Source organism: the organism of the source record quoted next, unplaced genomic scaffold, assembly GCF_019419815.1.
Source record: "Pyrus x bretschneideri cultivar Hongxiangsu unplaced genomic scaffold, Pyrus_bretschneideri_v1 Contig9, whole genome shotgun sequence".
NCBI lineage: Eukaryota > Viridiplantae > Streptophyta > Magnoliopsida > Rosales > Rosaceae > Pyrus > Pyrus x bretschneideri.
In genome coordinates, this window is record NW_025999831.1 from 8,053,009 (window position 1) to 8,078,672 (window position 25,664).

A 25,664-nucleotide genomic window follows, 5' to 3' on the forward strand; every position below is an offset into this window, starting at 1 on the left:
TGAAGGTAAATTCATTTCATTTATTACTAGAAAGCAAGGAACGGGACTGAAGTAATGCACTGTCATCGACTACAGACTCTGAACTAGATAGCAATATCAACAGCAGAAGCAGCTTTATTATCAACAGCAGAAGCAGCTTTATCAAGACTAGAACTATACGAACAAGCTGGAATTAACAATTTCTACCATAATCACTCGCTATACAACTGCCCTAGCGGAAAGAATGTCATCATCAGGTTCTTAAAGACTCCAGGAAATGACGTTTTTCTATTTGTAGCCCCTTGTCCGCAGTGGTGCCAAGGCCCTCCAAAATCCCACTAATTAGCAGAGTTTCTTGTATAACAATCTATACAAGGTAGGTCGGAAACTTTTCGGTTTTTTATATTGGCTTCATACCAGTGTGCCAGTATTGCTCTACGCGGACTGCAAAGTCACCGCACCTGCAGCTGTTTGCTCATAATCTGCACATGCCTCTGGGGTGTCTTCTTCACTAGGTGGAACCAGCTGCCAAAAGAGTGGTAAATATTTGTCCCACTCCTTCAGGATAGCTGCGCCCTTGCCGCTTCCAGTTTTTTCCTTGAACCAAAACATCAATGAAATTAGGAAAACGTCTGTTGAGTGTTGGAATTGGGACATGAACGTTACATAGAATTACGGATACAGATGGAATAGCGGAAAAGTAGGAATTTCAAGAGTCCAAACGATAACAAAGCATGCATCTTTAGATGCATTCTCATACAGTTTTTATTCATCGCACTTACAACATGGGCTTTGATAAGGCTTTTCAGCTGCATCTGCCCCACAGGAGCATTCACTCTTTGGATTTTGACTATCTCCCTATTTACCTGTTCACAGTTTTACAATAACTTGATGAAGCTAAAGTATGTAAATACATGTAAAGATGGTAAAAGTCTGAACAGTAGGAACAAGTAAGAAGGTAGAGGACAGCCGACCAAACTGAAAAGAAAAGGGCATCATTACAAACCTTGGGGATGAAAGTATCGTCCTCATCAAGGATGTATGCCAAACCTCCAGTCATTCCAGCAGCAACATTTCTACCGACCCTGCACAATTCAAATAGAAGTAGCTTGACGTTAACTCTGTATAGTGCCTATCTTTATGTAACAATAAAAAGCTATGTAAGACATACTACTCACTTTCCAAGTACCACCACACAACCGCCAGTCATATATTCAAGACAGTGGTCTCCAGTTCCTTCAACCACTGCTTGCGCAAGTGAGTTTCTGACAGCAAATCGTTCCCCAGCTTTCCCTCTAATGAAGATTTGACCTCCAGTGGCTCCATACAAGCAGGTATTCCCTACAATTGTTGCGTCCTCCGGGCAAAACCCAGTATTCTCAACTGGAGTCACAACCAATTCTCCGCCGGAAATACTCTTGAAGAAATAATTACCAATATCAGATTCTCATGAGTAAAACTAATTTAAGTATTCAGTAATTGCTCAAATTTAGACCAGAGAAAATAGTTTGCCAGTAGTAGGAATGAAATAATCCAAGTTCAATAAAACTAAATTTTATGATTGACTTAGTTCTATACATAATAAAACCCAAAAGAAAAAAGGTGGTTCCTAGGACAAAATGCAGGTTTTGAAAAGATTTGCTTTCAGTGACAACTTTTCTTTAGTTTCACGGCCCAAGTCTATATAATGATAACCAACCGCTAAGCTAACAAATTATAGTTAACATGGAAAATCCTCTACTTGACTGATTAATAGCAATGAAAAATATTCAACTAACCAACATAAATGAAGTTTACTTAAAACTTTGAGATCTTGCATTGAGAGAAATATACCTTCCCGACATAATCATTTGCCTCTCCAACAAGTCGAATGTTCATCCCAGGAGTCAAGAAGCACCCAAATGACTGCCCAGCACTCCCTTGAAAACTGAATACAATGAAGTACACTAGTTAGCTTTGATCTAAAAACAGACGGGCCGTGCAGACCCCCGAGTCCAGACAGTATCTATATAAGTTATGACAATGGCACATCTTACGTTATGTTTAGCTGCCCAGCAAAACCAGTGTCACCATATTTTTTGGCAACCACGCCTGCTATACGTCCACAAACTGCGCGGTCAACATTGTATATCTTTATGGTCTTGTGGACCACCTTTTCATTCTTAATTGCATCTGATATCTGTACACACACAAATCGTATTTCCTCAAATTTTGTGACAGGAAAAATTTTCACGTAAAATGGCAGAAGAAAGAAATCCTTTTCATATTCTGAGAGTACAGCCTTTAACACAACAAATGGTGCCGGATAGGCCGCCCTGGAGAAATTTCTAATGATTTTTCATTGGAAGTTAGTAGAGTCATTTATCAGTGTGTTACCTCAGCTGCGGGAGTTTTAAAGGACCCACTTCAAGAATAACTTGTTTCTCTTGATTGAAAGCACGAATAAATTCTATAAGCACTCTAATTCTTTTTTCTTGAATTTCAGATTACGCATGTGGTGGATTACTAGATAATACCATCTGCGTAATTACTAATTAACTACAAGAAAGGATGGCATAGAAACATTGAAAGAACAATGCATATTTGCATAAGTTCAAACAAATGATCGGTTGCTAACTAACATAAAAGCACAAAATATCTACTCTTGTTCCCTCATTGTGATGTACTAAAATCTAATGTTTAACAACTCATCTTTTAGTATCACTTTAATACCAAATTCCATCCTACAAAAACTGTAGGGCCTGCAGAAACAATTTCGCTACAGCATAAATTACATGTTTGAATAAGTCCATTGTAGTCTTCTTTTACAATCCTGCTTTTCATGGAATAATCAATTCTAGCTTCTAAAGCAAGTCATTTTGCCTGTAACCTATAGTGAATACACGCAGCTCCTACTAAAATATCATTAACAATGTCATCCAAAACAAACATACAATGAACTACTGAAACTGGAAAAACTCTGGTTTTTTTTTTTTCGGTAAACTGGAAAAACTGGTTTGTTCTTAGAAATTCTACTAAAAAGGGAGTACGCAGTCAGCATCAACATATGTCATAAGATATATCTGCTGACAAAATATTGGCCGATAGCATATTGGCAGACACTTTGGAACATATTTCAACCTTGCCACTGAAATATCGACAAGAAACAGTTTCATGGGAAAACTGAAGGTTTGTATCTCAATTTCCTTGAAATGTCTGATATTACCAACAAAATTTTCAGTGGAACATCTTGGTTCCTGCTCAGCTGCTGCACAAAATATGCAACAGTTTCCAACATACACAATCATGGTGCAGCATATGAAACATTTTTCACCATACAAACTTGTTATATATAAAAAGCACCAACCGGTGCAATTGTTTTAAAGAACACTAGTGAATAGGCAGCTTTTTACAGCTACAAGAATTTTGAACATTTAGTGCAAAATATACCCAATTTTTAATGGGTTAATTACACTAAGATCCCGAGGTTTATCGAGTTTTCACAAAACCCCCACGTTTGAGACATTACACTAACACCCCATCAGGTTTTAAATTCATTTCATATAACCCCATGAGTCAAAAATTTGTTTATAAATTTACTAATATGCCCTTATTGACTACTTAAAACTAATAAAGAAAAACTTTATAATTATATATAAAAAAAGATTCAAAACATTAAACATTTAAAATTAACAAGAAGATGACCATGTGGACAAAAAAAAAAATCAAGAAAAAAAAAAGTTAAATATTACTTTGCAAACAACGAACCAGGAAATGATGGAATGATGATTTGAACAGGGTGCGAAAGAACAAAGAAAAAGGTATAAGCAGACGCTTGGTAAAAAAAAAAAAAAAAAAAAAAAAAGATGGCATATAGTTTCAAAAGGAATTGATTCCTCAGAGGGTAGGAGAAATATTTTATTCAAAAAAATAAAAAAACTGTTCATCTTCTTCTTCCCCTCCCACCTGAGCAACCACCCCCATCTTCTCCTTCTTCCTCCATCACCACCACCAATTCAAACTTTGAACAAACCAAAAATCAATCTCTGTAACAAAATAATAATTTGGTACCAAAATCAGGTTGGGTGGAAATGGCGGTGGCGGTGGCAGTGGAAGATGGTGGGGATTTTGGGGACTTGGGGACTTGTGTTTTGGTGGTGGTGGTGCTGGGAATGCAATTTTCAGGAAGCGGGTTGGGTTTCTGCCATGGCTTCCAGATTTCATCTCCACCACTACTGGCCCCTTGTGTTGCTGGATCAGGTATACATTTGCGGATTGTGGGGGTGAAAGGTAGCTAGGTGGCTGTGATGGGTGGGTGATGGAGGTGGTTCCGATGGGAAGAAGATGAGAATGTTGGCTAGGGTAGGAGACAAGTGGTTGCCAAAAGTTTGAATGGATGGTGATGATGGAGAAAGGAGGAGGAGATGGAATGGAGGTGGGACGTGGGAGGGGAAAAAGAAATGAACAGCTTCTTTTTTATTAAATAAAATAGTTTTTCAAAGTAATAATTAAATTTTTTTTCCCTTAATTTCTTTTTCCCTATATTTTACTTTGATATCAGTCTTTTGCATGTTTATAAATATTTTCTTATTCAATAAAATTTTTAGGTTTTTTTAATTATAAGGGTAAATTAGTAAATATATGGAGATTTTTTACTCAAGGGGTTATATGAAAGAGAATTAAAACCTAAAGGGGTGTTAGTGTAATGTCTCAAACGTGAGGGGTTTTGTGAAAACTCGATTAACCTCAAGGGGTGTTAAGTGTAATTAACACCAAAGAAGTGAACATGTTATTCAAGTGAAATGAGGGCTCTTCAAATTCTAAAATTGGTCGTTATAAAGGATGGATTATATGCAAGTAAAATGTATACCTACAAAAAGAAAACATTAACACCAGCCTCAACATTATATTTAACGGTATAACCATAACTAAAAGCAGTGGACTGGACGTAAATGAAATACCAGATGCCCTGTGATCATAAATATGTCCAAATAGACCTTCCCTTTTCCTTCACTTACCATTAACATGGAACATCTAGTACTTCAAACATTCAGATAATACCTATGTTAAATTCCCACCCACCTATCTGAATGCCCATAAAGCCGTTGGTTTAGAGAAACTAAGGAGAGTTATCAGAAAGTAAATACCATGTTCATTTAGCTAAACAAGCAAGCATCAGTCCAACTGTCACCTCAAAAAAAAAGTGTTACCTCTTGATCTGCTAGTAAAACATCATCCAGAACAGGTCCATTAGTGTGAACATCTTGGTTCCTGATTGTGGTACTGCTCCATTTTGGTAACCCGACATTCTGGAATAAAAAAGAAAATACCATAAGAAAAAAAAAAAAAATTATGCCAAGAATATGACACGTGGACAGGAAAATAATATATTATTCAACCACATACTGAGAGAAGATAACTGAGATCAAGATGCTGAGTTTTCACTAGAGATATATCTCGTGGCCTCAGTAAATTTGTCTGCCCAATTATATCGTCTAACTTCTCATATCCCAACTGTGCTAACATACCTCTTACCTGAGAAAACAATAATTAACAAAAAAGAATAAAACTACAGACGAGAAACTTAAGCACTAAACCTGTTAATACATGAATTATAAAATTTTAAAGAGACAAATTTACCTCCTCAGCAACATATAGAAAAAAATTGACAAGATCACCAGGGACTCCAGGAAATCGAGCACGCAGTTCTTCTCTCTGTAAAGCAATTGAAAAAAAAGGAATGAAACAATGCAACCTCATTTTCCACAGAATGAAAATGACATAACAATAGCAAAATGGAAAATGCTAAACATACTTCCCAGACAGTTTTTGAATTTTAGTTTTTCATAACATGGCTACCGAGGTTGCTTGCCATGTTTATCGCTCATACCCACCCCATGCTTGTATCATGTGTAGCACAAACCAAATGGCAAACAACATAGTGTGCCAAGCATGGAGTAAAACAAGTGTACCATTACTGGTAACAAATTACAAGAAAATCAGTCACCGTGATACCTGACTGGCTACACCAACTGGACAATTATTTGTATGGCAAATGCGGGCCATAACACACCCTGTAGCAATCATTGCAACAGAACCAAATCCATATTCATCAGCACCCATTGCTGCAGCCATTAAGACATCGACTCCACTTTTAAAGCCACCATCAACTCTTAAAATAACTCGTTCTCTAAGTCCATTTGAAATGAGTGTCTGTCAAAATTTTACAAAAAAAAGAAAAGCAATTAAAGCATATTCAAAGGACATCCAATAAAAGAAGTCACCCTTTTAGATCTCTCATTGAATCACCTGGTGTGTTTCTGTAAGTCCCAGTTCCCAGGGACCACCAGCATGCTTGATGGAACTTATAGGACTGGCTCCAGTTCCACCATCATGACCTGATATCTGCACAGTAAAAAAGGAGGTTTGTCTCAGAAAAAGAGAGATCAGAAGAATAGAACATTCAATTATATAACAATGCTTTAAAAGGCGAAGGCGAAGCCACGGCGTTTCATGGATAGCCTTGAGGCATAAGGCGATAGCCTCAATGGTACCTAAAATTATTATAATACTTGATATATATAATATAATACTTTGTAAAACAATCAAGCAAGCATGCCAAACAATCAAATATTTGACTATTATTATTATTTCTCCAGTTCACATCATAAAGTCATAATAAACTAATAGAACTAAGTTAAAAAAAAAAATTAGCATGAATTTTATAAAAATCCTGCCCAAAACGACATCGTTTTGGGTTTGGGCTGTGTTTTAAAAAAATAGATAAATAAATAAAACTCCCAGGTCGCCAACATGCCTGGGGTGAAAGCCTAGGCGCTTGAGGCAATCGCCGAGGCATTTAGGCTAGTCTATAGCTCACTCCATCTGGGCAGAGGCGTTTCTTCTTAGCCCCGCCCCATAAACCGCTAGGCGAGTCTTAAAACTAGTTTTTTAAAACACTGTTACATAATCAAATAGTTACTTGCACCATGTGCATATTCAACCTTCCTTACACAAGGACTGACTCTAGGATCAAACTGTAATTGCAACTGTTGCTTGTCACTCAATGCTCAAACTTGTTACACTAGTGGTATAAATACAACCATTCCATAAACACCTACTTCTACATCGATTACACGAAAACTTAGGAAAGAAAGTGATCAATGATGGCTTAAAGTATTATCTACAGAGAAGAAAACAGAATATAGAATAGGAAAGAGCCCTCTTCACATTAATCCTTTCCCCGAACCCATACGTGTTTCTGTAGGTCTTACTGTAACAGGTTTGTCTGGAAATACGCGTACCCATATTTTTCCACTACAGTGTGCATGGGTAAAAATATAAAATCTTCTATGGCTTGACAAGGCCAGTAAAAATACGGGGAATTACAATCTACCCTCCTTAAAAGAAATTCCGTCCTCGAAATTTACTAAACCTTCTGTTCAACTTATCTAATTGGATCCAGTCTCCCAAGGGCGTCTAGTCCCCAGAACGGTGTCCCAATGTTTCCGAGTTATTTGTACTTAAATTTATAACATCAACAGCTACATAAAAAGCACAGAGAAGCTAGCCATCAAAATTATCATCCTGCTCAGTACACAAACATACTCATTCAGTGCCAATTCCGGATTTAGGATAAGTACCTGAATGACATCAGCATTACCCTTTGCAACACCAGAAGCAACAGTACCAATTCCAGCTTCTGCCACAAGCTTTACTGACACCTTAGCATTAGGGTTCACCTATTCATTTAATGGATATTGGTATCTTGTATCAGCAATCTTGTGATATCTCAGTAAGAAATTAAGCACACCTAATTTGCATCAAAGTATAACCTGATGAAGATCATAGATCAATTGGGCAAGATCCTCTATGGAATAAATGTCATGGTGTGGAGGTGGAGATATAAGTGGAACCCCTGGTTTAGAATTTCTCAACCTCGCAATATATGCACTGACTTTTTTACCAGGCAATTGGCCACCTTCACCGGGCTTCGCACCTTGTGCAATTTTAATTTCCAGCTGATCAGCGTTGACCAAGAAGGTTGGAGTGACACCAAAACGTCCTGAAGCAACCTGAATATATCAAAGCTTTCTGTGATTTATTGCTTATTGGAAATGCATAATCAACTACCATTTCAATAAACATTTATATAGAGGACACTGAAATATATTCCTATATATTTAAACAAGGTATTAGAAGCTGTTTGCAGCTAGTGCCATAATGGATGTTTAAAATTATGCATTAGGGAGTCCATATTAAGGAAATAAAATGTTCAATGTAATGACCTGCTTGATAGCACTTGTAGCAGTATCTCCATTTTGAAGACCTTTGAGATGTGGAAGGGTGGGAGAGTATCCATCAACGACATCTGTAAGTGGTTTCCAACGAATAGGATCCTGATGGATGGTCACACAATTTAGATTTTAAAATTAGAATCGTCACTGAAACAATGAACCAATGACTAAAATAATACATTAAACGAAAACTGTCCATGGAAAGTGTAACAAAGGTGGACGGTTTACCTCACCACCTTCTCCAGAATTGGACTTTCCACCTATTCTATTCATTGCAACAGCAATAGCCTCGTGAGTTTCTCTTGAAATAGCTCCAAGTGACATCCCACCAGTGCAGAACCGTTGAACAATGGATACAGCAGGTTCAACTTTTCCAACAGGAATTGGAGTACGATCACTTTTGAACTCAACAAGATCACGAAGAACCTAAAGGTTGAATTAACAAGGTAAAGATCAATATCAAATGAATTTTCTATTTTCAGTTCAAACCTCTACAATGAATAATTGAAAATGCACAAAAACAAATAAATGACTTGAGCACTCACATTTACAGGTCGGTTAGCTAAATGCTGTTGATAAACTGAAAAAGCACTTTCATTTTTTTGGCGGACAGCTTTGTGGAGCAATTTTGACATCTCTGGGTTGTTTCCATGATACTCCCCTTATAATAAAGAAATAAACATTGATAAGCTTAAGAACACAATTATTGCATCAAGCTATTACAGCAAGTGTTAAAGTGCTTTTAAAATATAGGAACACAAACTTATACCATTGGCTAAGTTTGAAATGAGTTGCCCTTACACCTTTTTCTTAAAGATGAAAATTTATGTTTAAAAAAATTGAGTAAACTACACAATGTTTCAAACTCAGCCAGCATTTTATACAATTTGTTACCCAAATTTTTCACTTCTTTTATTAATAGTCTAGACACTAGTGAAGTAAGGTCACCAGTCACTGTCAAAACGTCTCCTTTGATAATAACAGTTACCTCCTGGCCTGAATTGTATAAATCCAAAATTTTCAAGTCTTTTAGCTGTATCCTCAGAGAAAGCCTTCACCCAGAAGGACAAAGTCTCCCTTGCAAGCTGTTCAAGAAAACAAAAATAATCATAAATAAATAAGTGGATATGTAGTTCAGATGAGCATGATACTTTAAACACAGTATAGTTTCAACAGTCCCCTAGCAGCCTAAGATTGGTTGCCCACTCAGATTCAACTATCGTGTTTTTTATCTCTTCCATGTGGAGCGGGTTTAGGGTTTAGGATTCAATTATTGTGTGATCTTTATCTTCCCATTAAACTATATAGTAGGAAGCTATATTCCTACCATTGTCTGTAAAATCCTTTGGAAGGCAAGAAAGTGTATCTTAATAAGTAAAACTTATATACATAACCCCTAACTTCTGATAGCACTTTTAAAGGGTCTCCTTGTTCTCAAGTTGAAGGGAAAATGATTTGTCTTAGAAATGTAGCTGTAAATGCAACCTGTGTACATAAAGATAGTAACTGAGGTTTAAGATTATACTTATGGAACATTATTGTTCTTTCTAATTTTCTTATTGCATTAATTCTCAATTACCAGAAGTATAAACATGCGGACAAGTCAGTACAGTGTGATCTGAAAATATATATATATATATATATATATATATATATATACCATAAAAAGTGAAATAAATTATATATAGAATATAGATATAAATATTCATATGCATGATGGTAGCAATGTCCAATCTGCAACCATTTTCAAGTTTTCCATGACTCTTACCTCATCAAAAGTTAATCCACCAATACAAGATATACTTCCACAAAATGCAAGATCAACAACCTCCTTCCCCAATCCATAGATCTCAAATATCTGTGCACCACAATAACTATATCCGAGAAAAAGGTAAAATAGATTTGTCAATTAACGAGATAAAACAAGGAATGAGATAAGTTAACTAAAGATAAAATACTTAGAGAGTGAAATTTAAATCAGAATTCATACCATAGAAAGAAAGATACAAACATAGAAAAATAATAATAATAACAATAAACCAGTACCTTGAAAGCAACGAGATGCCCATTTTGGAAAGAATTTTAAGAAGACCAGCTTTAACAGCCTGAAACAGTAAGAAACAATCCGTTTCTCAGAATAGCATCCTCAACGTGTGCAATGGAAAAGAGGTATACCTTGTCCATCATTATAAATGTATTGATAAACGCAAATTCCAGGAACAAAAATCAATCATGGCTCATTTAACTAATTACATTTTCAACAGGGTGCTCCATAAATACAACACTTAAGTGCTCTAGATCAGTTGTTGGATAATGCTTAGCATGTATAACAGTCACCCCAAGAAAAAATATATAAGAGAAAAATAAGCTACTTCCAAGACTTAACCAAGTATGGGTTGCAAAATTTATTACCTAATTATCCATTAAAACGGAATCAAATTGCCAAAAGTAAACAAATCAAACTCTACAAAGAATGCTTTCACTAGAATAAAAAAGATACCCACAAACTATACTTCTTATAAAGCTACTGTATTGTACTGACCTTGCAGAAATTCTTTTGAGCCTGTTCAATTGTTACAGTAGGCATCTTCCCATTACGCATTAAATTTACAGTTTTAGCACTCAGACGCCATTGCCGACACGTCTCTAATGCCAAGTATGGACAAATAGCACTGGAAAGACCATTCAAAATTGTTAAGAACTTTGAAATAGATAAAAGGTTAAGAAGCAGGACTATACATTTAGTCAAATTCATCCAATGAACACAACAAATGAATATGGAGATCCTTAATCTGCAGACACTATCTCCTCATGTAATGTTCATAATATAGAAGAGTCGTTAACATGGTTGATCAAAACATTCCCATATTTGTAAATGATCTGCTTTAATTTTATGGTCAAACTTCTCTTAAAAGGAAATATGTATTGTAAAGATGATTACTATGGTAAACTACCAGGGTGGTGAACCAAAGGTGAAGCAAATGTATCTGTATTAGAGACATAACTAAAGTACATACAGCTATAACTATATTTAAAATTACTATTATATATATATTTTTATTGACAAAAGGCAGGAAAAAAGAAAGATGCAAAAGGACCAGATAATTCTTTCAGAAAGAATTCTCATGAAGGAGAAATGACCTTGCACCATATCCAATCAGGCAGGCAAACTGGTGAGTGCTAAAACACTGAGCAGTGTCTACTATGATAGAAGCTGACATTCGCAAGCCATTTTGAATAAGATGCTGATGAACAGCACCAACAGCAAGAAGGATGGGAATTGCAGGTCTAGTTGCCTCCTGAAGAAAAAGTAGAAAAGGCATGAGTGAATTGTTAACGATCTATCATTAACAGAGAACAAGTCCAATCTGATTACAAAATGGAAAAAAAGTCGTAAATCTTTTAACGTTGATTACCATGTTTTAGATGATAGATTAATTCATACTACTTGGTTACATTCAAAGCAAAACTTCCCAAATTACAGTAAGGTCAGTTTAAGAAAAAAGCTTCAAGTGAAATCATGACTCAACTTATTCCCATTGTATAGGGCAACGTCACATCAAGCTCAAAACTGGTGAAACAAAGAAAAACAAATTTGCACGAATGCAGAAATAAGCTAAATTGATTCCTTACCAGCTCATCAGCCCGATCAGAAAGCACAAGCAGTTGGCAACCATTTTGAACAGCTTCATCAGCAGCTTCACAAAGCCTATATAGAGTCTTTTCCAAGGAACCATCAACCCCTTTATGGATATCAAAAAATGTCGGTAAAACTTGGGGTTTCAACTTCGCATCCTTTAGCAATAAATCAAGTTCTCCTTCATTCAGCACAGGACTAGACAAGATAACCTGATCCAGAACATAAAACAAATTTTAATTCACAAGAAATCTCCTTTTCAACAACATTATAGTTGCCATAACATATAACTGAGGCAAAGTGGTACATGCTAACAAACCTGCGATGCATTTTCAGGTCCAACCTCCAAAATATTTTGTCGCTTTCCGATGTTGATTTCAAGAGACATAACTAAACCTTCTCGAAGAGGATCAATGGCTGGATTTGTAACCTGCAAAGAAGGAAATGAAAAAAGAAAGAAATATGAAATTAACTTTAGAAAAAAAAAAACTATTCTTGCAAAATAAAAAAATAACTATAACATCAAATACATAATTATTCATTATCCTCGATAAATTTACAGAAAGAACATACAGACCATAACATTATGAATCATTTGTATGACGTGGTTGAGAAATGATCCCTTTACATCTTTCAGGACTTTTACAGTTTGAACTAACGAAGTTCCTCAAGCAATAGATGACAATATGACTAAAGGACTATCTTCAGTTCGACTAGGGTAAACCATTGCTTGAAACTCTTAAGTGACAGACCTGTGCAAACCGTTGCTTGAAATAGTCATAAAGCATATGTGGCCTCTGAGATAATATTGCCAATGGAATATCGTCACCCATACAAAATGTTGGCTCCTTCCCTTGTGAAGCCATAGTCTCAATAACCATTTGTACATCCTCACTGGAGTAGCCAAATGCCCTGCAACAGAAGTGTCAAATGTTTAAGTCCCATTCATGAAAGTAATTATGTACTAATGATATTCAAAGTAAAACCTTGCCCACCTAAAATACTGGAGACGTCAATGAAATAGACCCAATAAAATCAAAAGTAATCAGTGAACAAATGGACACCAATAAGATGCTTCACAAAGAATCATTTAATCCATTCCGCTGCCATAAACTCCGTACCATCACTTGGTTCCTATTCTCTACTGCTCATAAAAACTAAACCTAAACATTTGCTCTGAGGTTTTAGCACAAATATTCAATTCAACAGAATAATCAAAATTCGATCTCTACATTTTGTGCACCCTTCAGTATTAGTACTTTTTAAAAGGAAATACCTACAGCTAAGTAATTGCTCTACATCTTACAATGCAAAAAGATGACAAAACAGCTCCAAACCTTGACAAAAGGTGTACTTCTTGGAAGGAAGAAAGAAACCTACTTCTTGGAAAGAAGAAAGAAACCAAAAGAACAATATATTTACTGCTACGTTCATTTGTTCTTGACAATTTCACAAGCAGAACACACCACCTGCCCCCCCCCCCCTTTTCTCTCTTCTTCCCACCCTGGTACCATGCGAGCATATGCTTGTAAAATAATAGAAATGTCCACAGCGGAAGAGATAATATCTAACAGTATTGGAGAATGAGAATACATTGGTATGCTACAACCACAGTACATGATATTCCATAGAACAAGAAAAAAACTATAAATTATATATACTACATATCAGTTACAGTTATCAGAAAAAAAGCGTGCACATGATAGAAATTAAGTATGAACATCAATCATGTACACTATGGCAGCATAAAATCATGGCAACAATACCAATGAGATTTCTACCATATCTGAATAGCCGGTGAAACAGAAGACTCACTGTTGCCGTCTTAGTATTGCATCATTTTCTGCAACTGTGGCTGAAAGGAAGTTCACAGCCTTCAACGATCGCATGTTTTCCTGTAGCCACTTTCCATATGGATTTGATAAAGCTACACGCTTTTTAACTTCAGTGTTCTCATAAACCTGCAATTTGAAGTGCTTAAGATTTAACATAAGCTCTAAAACAACTTAAGCATAGATAATGAGTGCCACAGCTGAAAAATAAAAGAAGATTAGAATTTGATATATGTGAAACAGGAGTCATGCACTCCTAAGGTCCTCAAAAATGAGAATCAAATGGATATTAGCCACAGGATTATAATAGTTTATATCCAAAGGCTTAAATTATTTGACACCTTAATGAAGCAAAATAAGAAAATGAGTTTTCTAATGGTTCATGGATTTTAAGTTGGTATTGCTTTATTAAGTGTCAAATACTTTAAGCCTTTAGATCTAAACTAATATAATCTTGTGGCTAATACGCATTTGGTCCTCACAAGTCCTCTAAATGAGGACCATAGGAGAGCAGGACTCTGCGAAACAGATGCATCATACACTTTTGTGTTCTCATGACAAAAAATACGAAATGCTTAGGCCAAACACGAAAATAGAGAAACACATTGTACACAAGCCAGTCCTAATTTCATTTTCTTACTATTTGAAAGAAAGAATTGGAGTAATTAAACCGATAAGTTGCAACTGCACATTTAACTAGGATCCCATAATGCGTAATGGAAGCCATGACGCATAAGCTTTTTGGCAATAGAAATATAATAATAACAATTCCTAAAATTGTATAATAAAGACATAACTGACTAGGGCATTACTCGTCCTGTGCATCATTTATTCTGTAGAATAGCATTCTTTGAAGAATTTGCATACTTTTTAAACAATGATGATTATATCTAGGTCAATTCCTTTATTTGCTGTACTTCAATTGGGATATGAAAACAAAAATTCATCACAGTTACTCCCAAAATCCATCTAATTGCAGCACCAAGGAAAGACAAAACCAAATGTTGTACAAACTTGACCTATCACTAAATCCACATTACTACCATTTTAGAACTAAATGTTTGGCACAGTTAAATACAAAACAGAAATCCTGTAGGAAAAACAAAGCAACAGAATCGAAAAGGAAAAAAAAAAAAACACTTAGTGCTGCACAAAGTACAAACCTGCCCACTTATTAAATCAGCAGCTATCATCATTCCGGGACCTAGACGACCTTTCATTGTAATTTTAGAATCATCCACAGGTACAACACCAACCTGATCAAGATAATAACAGCTTCAGATGTTTATTACATCACATCAAACATATTGTTCGTGCAGCCTTGGAACAAAAAGTATCTATTATTGTGCAACTATGGAGAATGAAGGACACAACTAGGTCTCTAGTCAAATGTTTTTTAATTGAAGTAAATAAGTTAATAATGCACCACTAAATAGTTCTCACCAACAACAGTTATTACACTGAAAAAAGGACAGTTAAGCACCAAGCAAATAAAAGAAAAACATTAGCCAAAAAGAACACTCTATTAAAAGAGATACTGGCTTCCCAATCCATGTTTACACTGAAGAAAGAACAGCCTTTGAATCCAGAAGTGAATGATGCCCAAAGAAATCCACCGCCTCCATATCTTTTTACTCTTAAAAAATGAAACTATTTCTTTAAGACCAAGCCACCAAAAATTTTCCTTCCCCCAACACTAAAAATTCAACCCACATCCAGAAGCACAAAACCTTTCAAAAAAATGAAGAATGACAAGAGCATGCTACCACCCAACTCATATAGCCGCCTAAAATAATCTTAAACCACCGGACAATAAAGGAAAATGTGATTCATACTCTTAGCTGGTCCATTGCACATAGGGACACCCATTAAGGAGAAAGAAAAACTGAAGGCTCTAACAAACATTCACTCCCCCATGAGCAAACACCAAACTCTTAGGTACTGAAACTGGACTCATTTTTCATCTACTCCCTAAGCGTTACTGCTCTAAACAGAATTAATAGCGTCCTTTTTTTCCCGGTTAATTGGTTAGTATTTCTACACACTACTAATACTTCCTGGAGACTTTGAATTCAAACATTAACTAGTATAAGTGAGTGACTCTTAGACTATCATTAGCAACTAGACAAAATTAACTTAGGCTATCTTTGTACTGTTCTTTTTAATGAGTAGTTATGTTTTGATTCCAAATAAAGGAATAAAGGTTTATCAATTATCCCAATCATTCTCCAAACCCAATTTAATCTCAATCATCAGCACAAAGCCAGTGGCACGAGCCAAAGTTGTCCAAGCACTCTGTCAAACATCAAGAATTTCAAGCAACAAAGGAAACAGTGCGCACCTCAGATGCAACATATACAACATTATCAGATGTCCTCCAATACCTAGCCGGGCGAAGACCATTCCGGTCAAGACAGGCCCCAACTGTTTTTCCATCACTGTACCACATGAGTTAGAATAGCAACAATCAGAAAGAAAAACTGTTCATTAAAAGAAATAAAATTGCAATGCAAATGTGATTCAACATTAACAGTAAGATATTCTTCAGTCTTTCACAGTTCCTTTAACAAAGTGCATAGTGAAACGTTTATAGAAAACACAAAGCAATATGGTCAGCAAATATCATTGATCCAGAGACTTGCATTTGTCACATAACTATACTACTGTACAAAGAAAGTTTTTCATCAAATCAGATTCTACAAAGCAATAGGAAAACAAAGAAAAGACCTACTTTCACCCCTCATTTATGGTAGTTTACTACCCAAGGATGAAAGTATTGGTGTCCATGGAAAAATGATCCAGATTCGCATAAATATTAATAATCCAGATTTATGTAATTATCAATGAAAACGTCTGTAAAAGTAATGCAAACGGCGAAAGTTTTCATATAAGCATGGAAAACATGAACAATAGTTTGAGATGTACCAGACCAATCAACAATGAAAGAGTTAAACATGTAAAAATCACATAACAGTATCATCAATTATGTCATTATAAGCATATGAGATCTTGCTGCTGCCCATGTCATAATTCAGGAATTAGCTGCAGAGTTAACTGCTTCCTTCGAACAAAGCTGTTAAAGGAATTTGAACATAAAAAATGAATAAATAAAAAGTACCACTGGAATTTCAGTAAACCCTAGGAAAATGAGGTAGAAAGCCTCAAACTCTCCACTGAGACAGAAATTTCAACAAAATGGTGGAAGGATGTCAACTCTATTTTCAAAGTTTGGTGATCTCAAAAAATAAAAAATAAATAACCCATAAATTGTCCCATATTTTCATTCTGGTAAGAATAGAATATGCTTCTCAAACAAAAACTAAGACTAAAGAACCACGTGATCTCCTAGCCAATTTCTGATACCCTAAATCTCTCATCATTCAGATCAATATGAAATTGATCATTAGCCACTAGTTGCAATCTAGAGGTATGTAATAAGAATTCTTGTAAGATGAAGGAAAAGAAACACCACACTAGCTAACATGGATAGTGTTAAATTATTCTTATGCCACACAATGAAATAGCTTTTAATTAAACAATACAAAATGAGACAATGCTCCAATTTATCCATGCATTCTTTAACGTCAAATTTTCATATGCTTTTAGTTATGTAGAGCCTAACAAGGCATCTACCTGTTCTTTAATATGGTGTACACTGACTTTGGAAACTTTACCTGAATAACAGTAAAGCAGGCCCATCCCAAGCCTCCATCTGACCCTTGTAATAGTCATAAAAATCAATCACCTAAAAACAAAAACAAATTAAGTATAAATATAGCATAACCAGAAGGCAGGATAATTTCAGGATCCTACCGGTTTGGTTCAGGATGCAATTTGTTTAGCTGTTTTATTTTAGAAAGAAACTAAATTATTGCAATAAACAATAAAACAACAAAGGAAAAGTAGTCAAGCAGACCACTGAAGGAAAACAGAAAAGCAGAAGAGAAACAAACCCCTCCTAAAAACCGAAAAATGGATAGTTATAACGGATTAGAGTACCTAAACCTCATGTGGAATCTAAGGTTTAGTTCCACTATGGTTTCACCGAAAAGGTCAAACAAATGAACATGAAGATGATCAAATGTAACAAAAAAATTAGCCATGAACCATAAGTAAGAAAAGAAAGAAAAACAGCAATGCAACATGCATTTTTATTCCCTTTAAACCAAATCGCGAACACCAACTTAGATTACCTCAGGATATTTTATCGACAAAGTTGGGTGATTTTTGTATCCCTCTGGGACAAGAATCATTAGAGCCTCCTCAGCACTGTGGCCACTTCTTAATAAGAACTAAGCACACGCATGAAAGAAAGAATGAAAGGCAATAAGTCAACTAGATAGAAAAAATAATTATTTAGAAATAAAATAAATGCATACAAGTCTAATTGGTCAAAAGATGATGTATGTTTCAAACAACACAAACACAAAAGAAGATGAGCAATTGAGCCTGAATCAGCTGAGGAACCAAGCTATAGAATATAATAATGAGGAGCAGACAGATTACCATAAATTTATATGGATAGTTCAAAAGTGAAATCAGGTTTTTATTTTACAAAAAAAATACCATAAATAAATAGAACCAACACACATCCACAAACTGTTTTACTTGCTAGTAAATTTCAGAAGACATTTTTTGTACTATAGATTCCTTGATCATCTGGCAACCTGTAAGGTCAAGATTTTTAATAGCCTAAATACAAGAAATCCATTGAGACGGTAAAGTTTACGGTATTATTAAAAAACAATCAATAGTCCATTATTAAAAACCAAAAGAAAGGGAAGGATCAGTATGAGTTGAAAGCTTATGTCGTGTACTCAATGAACTAAACATGATCATCAAAACTCACCAGTAAAAGCAAAAAGGATTCAGGCACGGCAACCCTTTAATAATGTAGGAACAACTAGAAACTAATTACATGTTTAGGTGTTAGATAAAAAATGAAGAAAATATAATTGGGCTACGGGATTCTGCACCCAGACATCATACTCATAACGCAAAAAAGATTCTCTGAACTCAACACATTACCTAGGTTTTATCCTTAAAAGAAGTGGGGCCAAGCAATAAGCCACCAAAAAGCTATAATTCATCCATGATTGGTTCTACTTCGCTCGGCAATATAATAGAAATATTGAACCCACTTATAGAAAGAGAACAAATAAAAAGGAAAAAATGGCCCGTGTTACAAAATCCATTCAGAGATAGGTTAGTTTTATTTCTCACTGATTTATTTCCGGTAAGTCATCAAAAGAGAAAGCTGTAATTAGAAATAAGAGATAGATATGTCAATTCCATACTTCAGCTGCACTGTCAAGATTTGCAGAGTCAGATGCCTTCGGATTGCCAAATGGGCGAATTTCATTTTCACGACCATTCCATACAGGTGATTTCAATGAGGCTTCACGAGATTGCATCCAGTTCAAGTTTCCCTGAACATAAACGAGGTGTCAACTTAAAAGAAAAGTATACTTATATAACCAATTTAGAAATTATTATCTAGAAATCTTATGATGTTAAAGAAATGAAAACCTGTATGGTATTAATCTCTCCATTGTGACCAAGTAACCTCATTGGTTGTGCAAGGGGCCACCTGGGAGTGGTATTTGTGCTATACCTCCGATGATAGATGGCAAAAGGGGATTTATACAGGTCACTTTGGAGGTCAGAATAAAATAAACCAAGAACTTCTGACCGGAGCATTCCCTTGTAAACTATTGTTTGATTGGACAAAGAACAGAAATAAAGCTCATTTCCCCAACTTTCTGAGCTTGCTGCTCTCTCGATCAATTTTCGGCATATGTACAGTTCCCTTTCAATGTCCTCAACATTTTCCTCTTTAACAACTTTAACAAATACCTGTTGTATGCTTGGCATTGTTTCTTTTGCATAGTAACCAACTAAAGAAGCATTCACGGGAACAGGTCTCCATCCAAGCACTTCAAGACCCTCTTGTCTAAAAATATTCACAACAACTACGAAGAAAATAGAATGCACAGTCAAACAACAGATAATCTGAACAAACTGAATTTATCTCAGAAATTATAGCAAAACGTAAATAACAGAAACTGATAGATAAATAGACAGATTATAAAAGATACAGGTAGGAAACCTAGGCCTGGATAAAGATAAGTAGGTATGCTTCAAATTAAGTTAGTAGCACCATTGTAAGTAACTCACTCATATAAATTTGTATTTCTTTCTTCTTTTTTGAGAAGAAACAATAAAAATTTATCAAAACAACAGAAGGAATTACAACAAGTGGATAAGAAATCCACCAAACTAGCTTAAGACATTTCAAGTAGGACTACTTTAGAAAGCTGAACCAAACTCATTTTATGGTTGAGAAGGCATCCATCACTATATAAGAAAGAGAATAATCCCTGAACTCATTCGAAACTGAAGCCCAGTGAGCTGCCCAGTATCTTACTCTAGTAGTCAACAAAGCATATTTATAAGCATTGGTACGAATATATTTTAAGAAACGATGAGGACCTATTTCTTATCTCCATAGCTAAAGTTTTCCTACATTTTATTCCTAAATCTATATTGGCCAGTTGCTCAAAGAAATTACAATGGAAAAACAATAAAAAACAAAAAAAAAAAAAAAAAAAGAGTTTCATATCTAATCAAATCAATTTTTTTGAAAATTCAGGCATGTGGAAATAAAACCTCAAAGGGCCTATGGAAATCATGAGTCGTAACCCAACCACACCTTACAGAACCTTGAGAATGCATCTATACTCTATAAGCCTGAAACATTTCATCAAGCAAACTTTTGATAGACATGTGATCCAACAATTGCACCTTATAGAACCTAGAGAATACATCTGTACTTTATAAGCCTGAAAAGTTTCATCAACTATCAAGCATGTTTTTGATAGACGTAGTATTTGTTAAACGATCAGTACAGTGTCTTCTTTTCTTTCTCCTCTTCTAGAAGATCAGTACATCGTCTTCTTTTCCTACTCCTCTTGCTCGAAGATCAGTACAAAAGTTTGTTTCAGTTCTTCTGCAACATTTAAAGCAATGCAGAAGGATCCCAGATCACCCATGATGCTTATTCAATGTGAGGGCAGAAACCAGATACAAAATCCTGACCACATGCTGGATTAGCTAGCTTTGAAGCTAATAGACTATCCAAACTCGCTAAACTAGTGTATCGTTTGCAAAAGGCTGACAATAATAATGTGGAGGACTGGTAATTGAATTTAAGAGGATGGTGTAGTAGTACCCACCAAATGTACAAATCTTTACCTGGATCACACAAACCTAAATACTTAATATATGATTCAAAGCAGGGTTAATCCCCATAGTGGAGCGCTTTGTGTAAAACGGAGTAAGAACATGATGTTAATGTCTTCTAGCATTGCAATTTCACAAGGCAACATTTAGCCCAGTTGTTAGTTATGTTCAGAGTGGTGTGGGTTTGTCCTTGCCAGTAGAAAGATTCATGAATTTAAACCAACAAAAAGGCAGACTCATTGCGTCGTACCTAAATCATAGATAATACCTAAATCATCGTGATACCATAAGAAAAATTATCTTGATTGGGGCGGGAACTTGACTTGCTTAAAAATAACTCATGCAGAACCTAACCACAATTCAAGAATGATACACATTCTTGTATCAGTGAAAACAAAAAGAAATTATTGCAACCCACTTAATTCAAGGATTACAAGAAATCACCTTTTTTGGCTTCTTTCATAAGGTTGTCATCTCGTGGTAGGAAAACCATTCCAACACCGGTGTGCAACTTGTCAAAGGAAGCAATTCCTTGCTTGTTAGCCCAATTGTCAAATAGATCCCAGGGAATTGAACTCATCAATCCCGAACCATCACCAGAGTCATTATCTGCTCCACAGCCCCCACGATGTTCCATGCAGCCAAGGGCCGTTAGAGCATCTTCAACAATGCCATGGGATGCTTTGTTTTCCAAATTGGCAATAAATCCAACTCCACAAGCTCCTCTTTCTGATATTATATCTTGCAAGTCTGCAACCTGTTGAACATGGAAGTTAGATTTCCTAGAAATAAGGGCTTCCAATAACTTACTCAGAATGCATAATAAAGACCTATCACACCTAAAAAAAGGTATGTGAAAACGAACAGAAGCTCCAAGTTTCTGACAGCTTTCATGAAAGACAATAAACTGTCATGAGATCAGTCTCTCTTTCTTACTCGGTCCTCATGACAATTGAAAAGGACATTATCCTGCACCACCAATGACATAATTGAGGCCATAGGGGTCATGCCTCCCCCCTTCCTCCCAACCCAAGATTTCACAGCTCCCTTGACACCATAACTATGGGATAATTGTATTTCACACAAATGCTACTCGTACAAAACTTACAGTACATAAATGAGAATGCATATAACCTTGTGACAACTTAATTTCTGGCATTATAAATTAAAAGTGTGAGGTGTGGGCGATGTGTCCAAGGGATAGCCTGGCCTAGCGTGAGGCGTGAGGCGAAGCCTCACAAGACCTAAATTTTTTAATATATACACTGAGCGTACACATATTATATTAAAAAAATGATTATTAATCAATAATCACCATGAGCGCACACATATATTATATTTTATATATACTAGCATATGAGCACACACAAAGTGCGTGAGAAAATTTTTTATTTTTGTTTTTGAAATAGAACGAGAGAGGAAAGAGTGATAGAGAATGTGGGAGTGGGAAGTTTTTTTTTTTTTTTTCTTTTTTAATTAGAGATGTTAGGATTACATGTAGGTGAGGCTTTGAAAAAAAAAATAGTAAAATTTGGTTGTGTGATTACATTTCTACCCCATATTTCTTATTCATGTTATGTTTTGATTAGAGGGTTAAACTGGTAATTTCATAGGGTTTTGGTTGACAATGAGTGTTTTATTAATTAGTAGATATATATAAATAGAGGATGAAAAGCACAATGAGCACACAGCACACACATCATTATATAAAAAATAAAAATAAAATCAGAAGAAAAAAAAAGGGCAGAGAGACGATAGTGCAAGGAAGAGGTATGAGGCAATTAAAACCCTACCCAAAATTTGGGTTTGGGAGTTCAAAAAAAAAAAAAAAAAACCATGAGGCGCACCTTCCACCGCCTAGGCGGCTCCGGCGACGCCTTCCACCCACTCCCTCAAAACAGAGGCAGCAACCCTCACGCCCAACCTCACAGGGCACCTAGGCACGCCCTGAGGTGAGCAAAACACTATAATGAAGTCAACAAAATCTATTCATCCAAAACTCCTTTAAAAGTTGGTCTCCTATCCAAAACAATCCCCATAACTTCCACATTGGAATAAACAAGTGTATTATTAAGACACACATATAAAATACTTTTCAAATTGGCATCACCACACTGCACAGCTTACCCAAAATGTAGAAGCCTTCCAATACCTATAATGAATTGAAAAACATTCCAGAATACACAAACATTCATTTTATTGTTCTATCCTTTTCGTATACCATTCCATAACTTTCTACCATGTCACTCTATGAGATTTCTCTTACACCATGCACCATAATCATCTCCACACTTGTTATCCACCACTTTTTGTAAAGACTATCATGTTGTGTGACATATCTCTATAAAACAAAAGGAGCCTTACTAGAACTATTGGACAAAAGATTCCAAATCCAGACCCACTATCATTACGAGGGAAATGCTGATTGAAGATCCTTGTTTGATATTCCAATGGATTAGACTCAATGCTGAAACTTTAAGGACAATGAGGTTTATCCTTTATTTTGGATTAAATATTATCTCATGCTAACTTCTGATGTTATGGCACAAAGGCAGAAACACAATCTCGATGACTAAATTGTTATAATTTTTTTTATCAATGAAGATCTGTTCAACAATGAGAGCAAAAATACCACTAGACTAAGAGCTAGTTGGTGATTGAACTGTTATTAATTGATCAATAGCTAACAGACGTGATGATGAAACTACAGCTATTATAGTGAGACATATGCACTTGTTATTTGTTTATATTTTATAACATATAAATCAATAGTTATCTCTCACTTTAAGTTTCAATAACTATGTTTACGGTTTACCCATGTTGGGGCATTCTGTGATGATTAAAGTGGTTGCAATTCTAATAATCAGCACTTGGAGACAGAGGGAGAGAGGCGTATTTTATATGACAAGGGGCTCTGTGTGGCGCAGCTGAAGACTGAAGTGCTATATTCATAGTCTTCTCGGCATGCATGCAGTAGAGGCAGATATATTTGCAGAGTATACAGAATGACTACACTCGTAAATGTAAATCGTGGCCAGACTCAAACTTTCGTCTCTTCGAGTAGTATGGTTGATGTACTTGACGAAAATAAGCTCTAATAATCAAAACTACTGCCTTTACTCATGAGCAAAACCATTTGATAATCATATTCAGCTAGAAGACACGAGTTAAATAACCCGGTATTGGGTAACATCGAGAGCATTTTCTTTCTTTCTAAAACACTAGCTTAATTATCCCCAAAATCAAAGTCTTGTGACCTGTAAGTTTGTAACTGAAATCACACATTCCGCTTTTTGGGAAAGTCAGAAAAAACATGGACGCTTGAAAGCAATGAAAAATGGATACTATACTTCCATGAATGAAGCCAAACAAACACTACCTAGAAGGACCTTGAAGAACAACCTGATTGATAGATATTATATCAGATACAACAAGCTCACGAATACCAAACAGCATACTACTGACAACTAAAACAGACACACAAAACCCGTTTACAATATTCCCCGCAACCAAACAAACACTTCCTCCTCATCCTCCTCCTCTCAATAAAAGTGAGTGTGAATGCAAAGCAAGCATACCTTAGGTTTTAAATCAGGAGTCATCGGAGTTGATTGATCCGAGGCAGCGGCGTCGCTGCTGCGTCCGACGTCAAGAACGGCGTTGACCGAGTGGCAATTCCTGGAGACGAAATGAGGGAAGGTGCGATGGTCGGAGGCGGCTCCGAATTTCCTGCGAGTCCGCTTCGATTTACCGCACAAGCCGGCGAAATCGACGACGAAGAGTCCGTTCCGGGGCGGCTGGGTGGCGGGGGAGCGGCCATTGCTGGAGCAGTGAAGAAGCTGAGCAATCGGCGTCACCGACTGCAGAGCCATTGTTGGAAGCAGGCGCAGAGAGAGAAAGCGATGAGAGAGAGAGAGGAGTGGGGGGTGAGTTTTAGAGGGAGAAAGTGTGATGAGAGAGAAGGAGGAGTTTGTGGAGAGTGAGAAGTGTGGTGGTGGAGTGGATGAGGAGGGGATGGGATAAATGGGCGGGGCTCGAAGCAAAACCAGCCACCCGCGTCTCACTTCACCTCACGTAGCTCGCTCTCTCTGGTTTAGTTTATTGGCTCCGTCGTTTTCCTTCTTTCGATGGGATCTGCTGTGTGCCGCTCCATGACCTGTACGGTGTTCCCTCGGCTCTTTTGAGTTTTTGACTTTTCAGTGTTCCCAAATCCCACTTTTGGTTGTGGGACGACTGCGAGGGGGCGGCTCTGACTTCAAAAGGACATATATTCTATAGTAGGGATTGAATGGTAACTAAGTATTACGGTTTAATAGTATTATTTTTTAATAGTAAATGAAAAGTTATAGGTTTAATTCTCACTCCAAAGACAATTTTGAGTCACATTATTACTAGCCCATTGTAAGGTTTCGTCCACCTTTCCACTTTCTTAGTGCAGATAATATTGTTTGATATGAATATTTTAGGTTATGAGATTGAAACAAATTATCGAGAGGCATGACTAGGATAAGAAGTTGTAATGAACTTCCGTTTCTACCAGTTATCCTATTCATCATTATTTCATACTCGGCGATATCCCTCTTTATTTCGGATTTGGATCCTCGCTTGATCCTCTCACTGGGGATCCTACGGATCAACGCATATGGACCGTTGATCAAAAATCGTATGGCTAGAATTTTTTTCTTTTTTATATTTTTC

At 36.1% G+C, this 25,664-nt stretch overlaps 1 protein-coding gene across 2 annotated transcripts; it reads right to left on the minus strand.

The window, feature by feature from the left end:
* On the minus strand, positions 1-24,911 carry LOC103928813 (ferredoxin-dependent glutamate synthase, chloroplastic). 2 transcript variants are annotated; one of them, XM_048576482.1, is made up of 33 exons: positions 24,545-24,911; positions 21,411-21,723; positions 19,254-19,696; positions 19,022-19,153; positions 17,918-18,016; positions 17,399-17,469; positions 16,066-16,162; positions 14,888-14,980; positions 13,708-13,853; positions 12,645-12,804; positions 12,212-12,322; positions 11,889-12,104; positions 11,397-11,554; positions 10,798-10,927; positions 10,302-10,360; positions 10,024-10,129; positions 9,244-9,340; positions 8,801-8,916; positions 8,484-8,681; positions 8,247-8,357; positions 7,794-8,033; positions 7,602-7,700; positions 6,268-6,363; positions 5,974-6,171; positions 5,599-5,673; positions 5,365-5,493; positions 5,169-5,267; positions 2,016-2,158; positions 1,813-1,906; positions 1,158-1,396; positions 986-1,064; positions 762-845; positions 1-576 (listed from the first exon to the last, which is right to left on the minus strand). In XM_048576482.1, exons 1-33 carry the CDS (start codon positions 24,836-24,838, stop codon positions 415-417), a joined length of 4,887 nt encoding a protein of 1,628 aa, XP_048432439.1. In that variant the 5' UTR covers positions 24,839-24,911; the 3' UTR covers positions 1-414. The 2 variants fall into 2 exon arrangements, with proteins under 2 accessions (XP_048432439.1, XP_048432440.1); XM_048576483.1 differs by lacking the exon at positions 24,545-24,911 and having other exon boundaries at positions 19,254-19,698; positions 21,412-21,546.
* Between the last annotated feature and the right edge of the window lie 753 nt (positions 24,912-25,664).

Excerpts from the sequence above, each read along its gene's own strand:
- LOC103928813 (XM_048576482.1), bottom strand. The coding sequence starts at position 24,838 with ATGGCTCTGCAGTCGGTGACGCCGATTGCTCAGCTTCTTCACTGCTCC. Across the intron at positions 12,805-13,707 it reads GCAATACTAAGACGGCAACA|GGCATTTGGCTACTCCAGTG; the intron begins GTGAGTCTTCTG and ends CTTCTGTTGCAG. Across the intron at positions 2,159-5,168 it reads TTTTACTAGCAGATCAAGAG|ATATCAGATGCAATTAAGAA; the intron begins GTAACACTTTTT and ends GTGTGTGTACAG.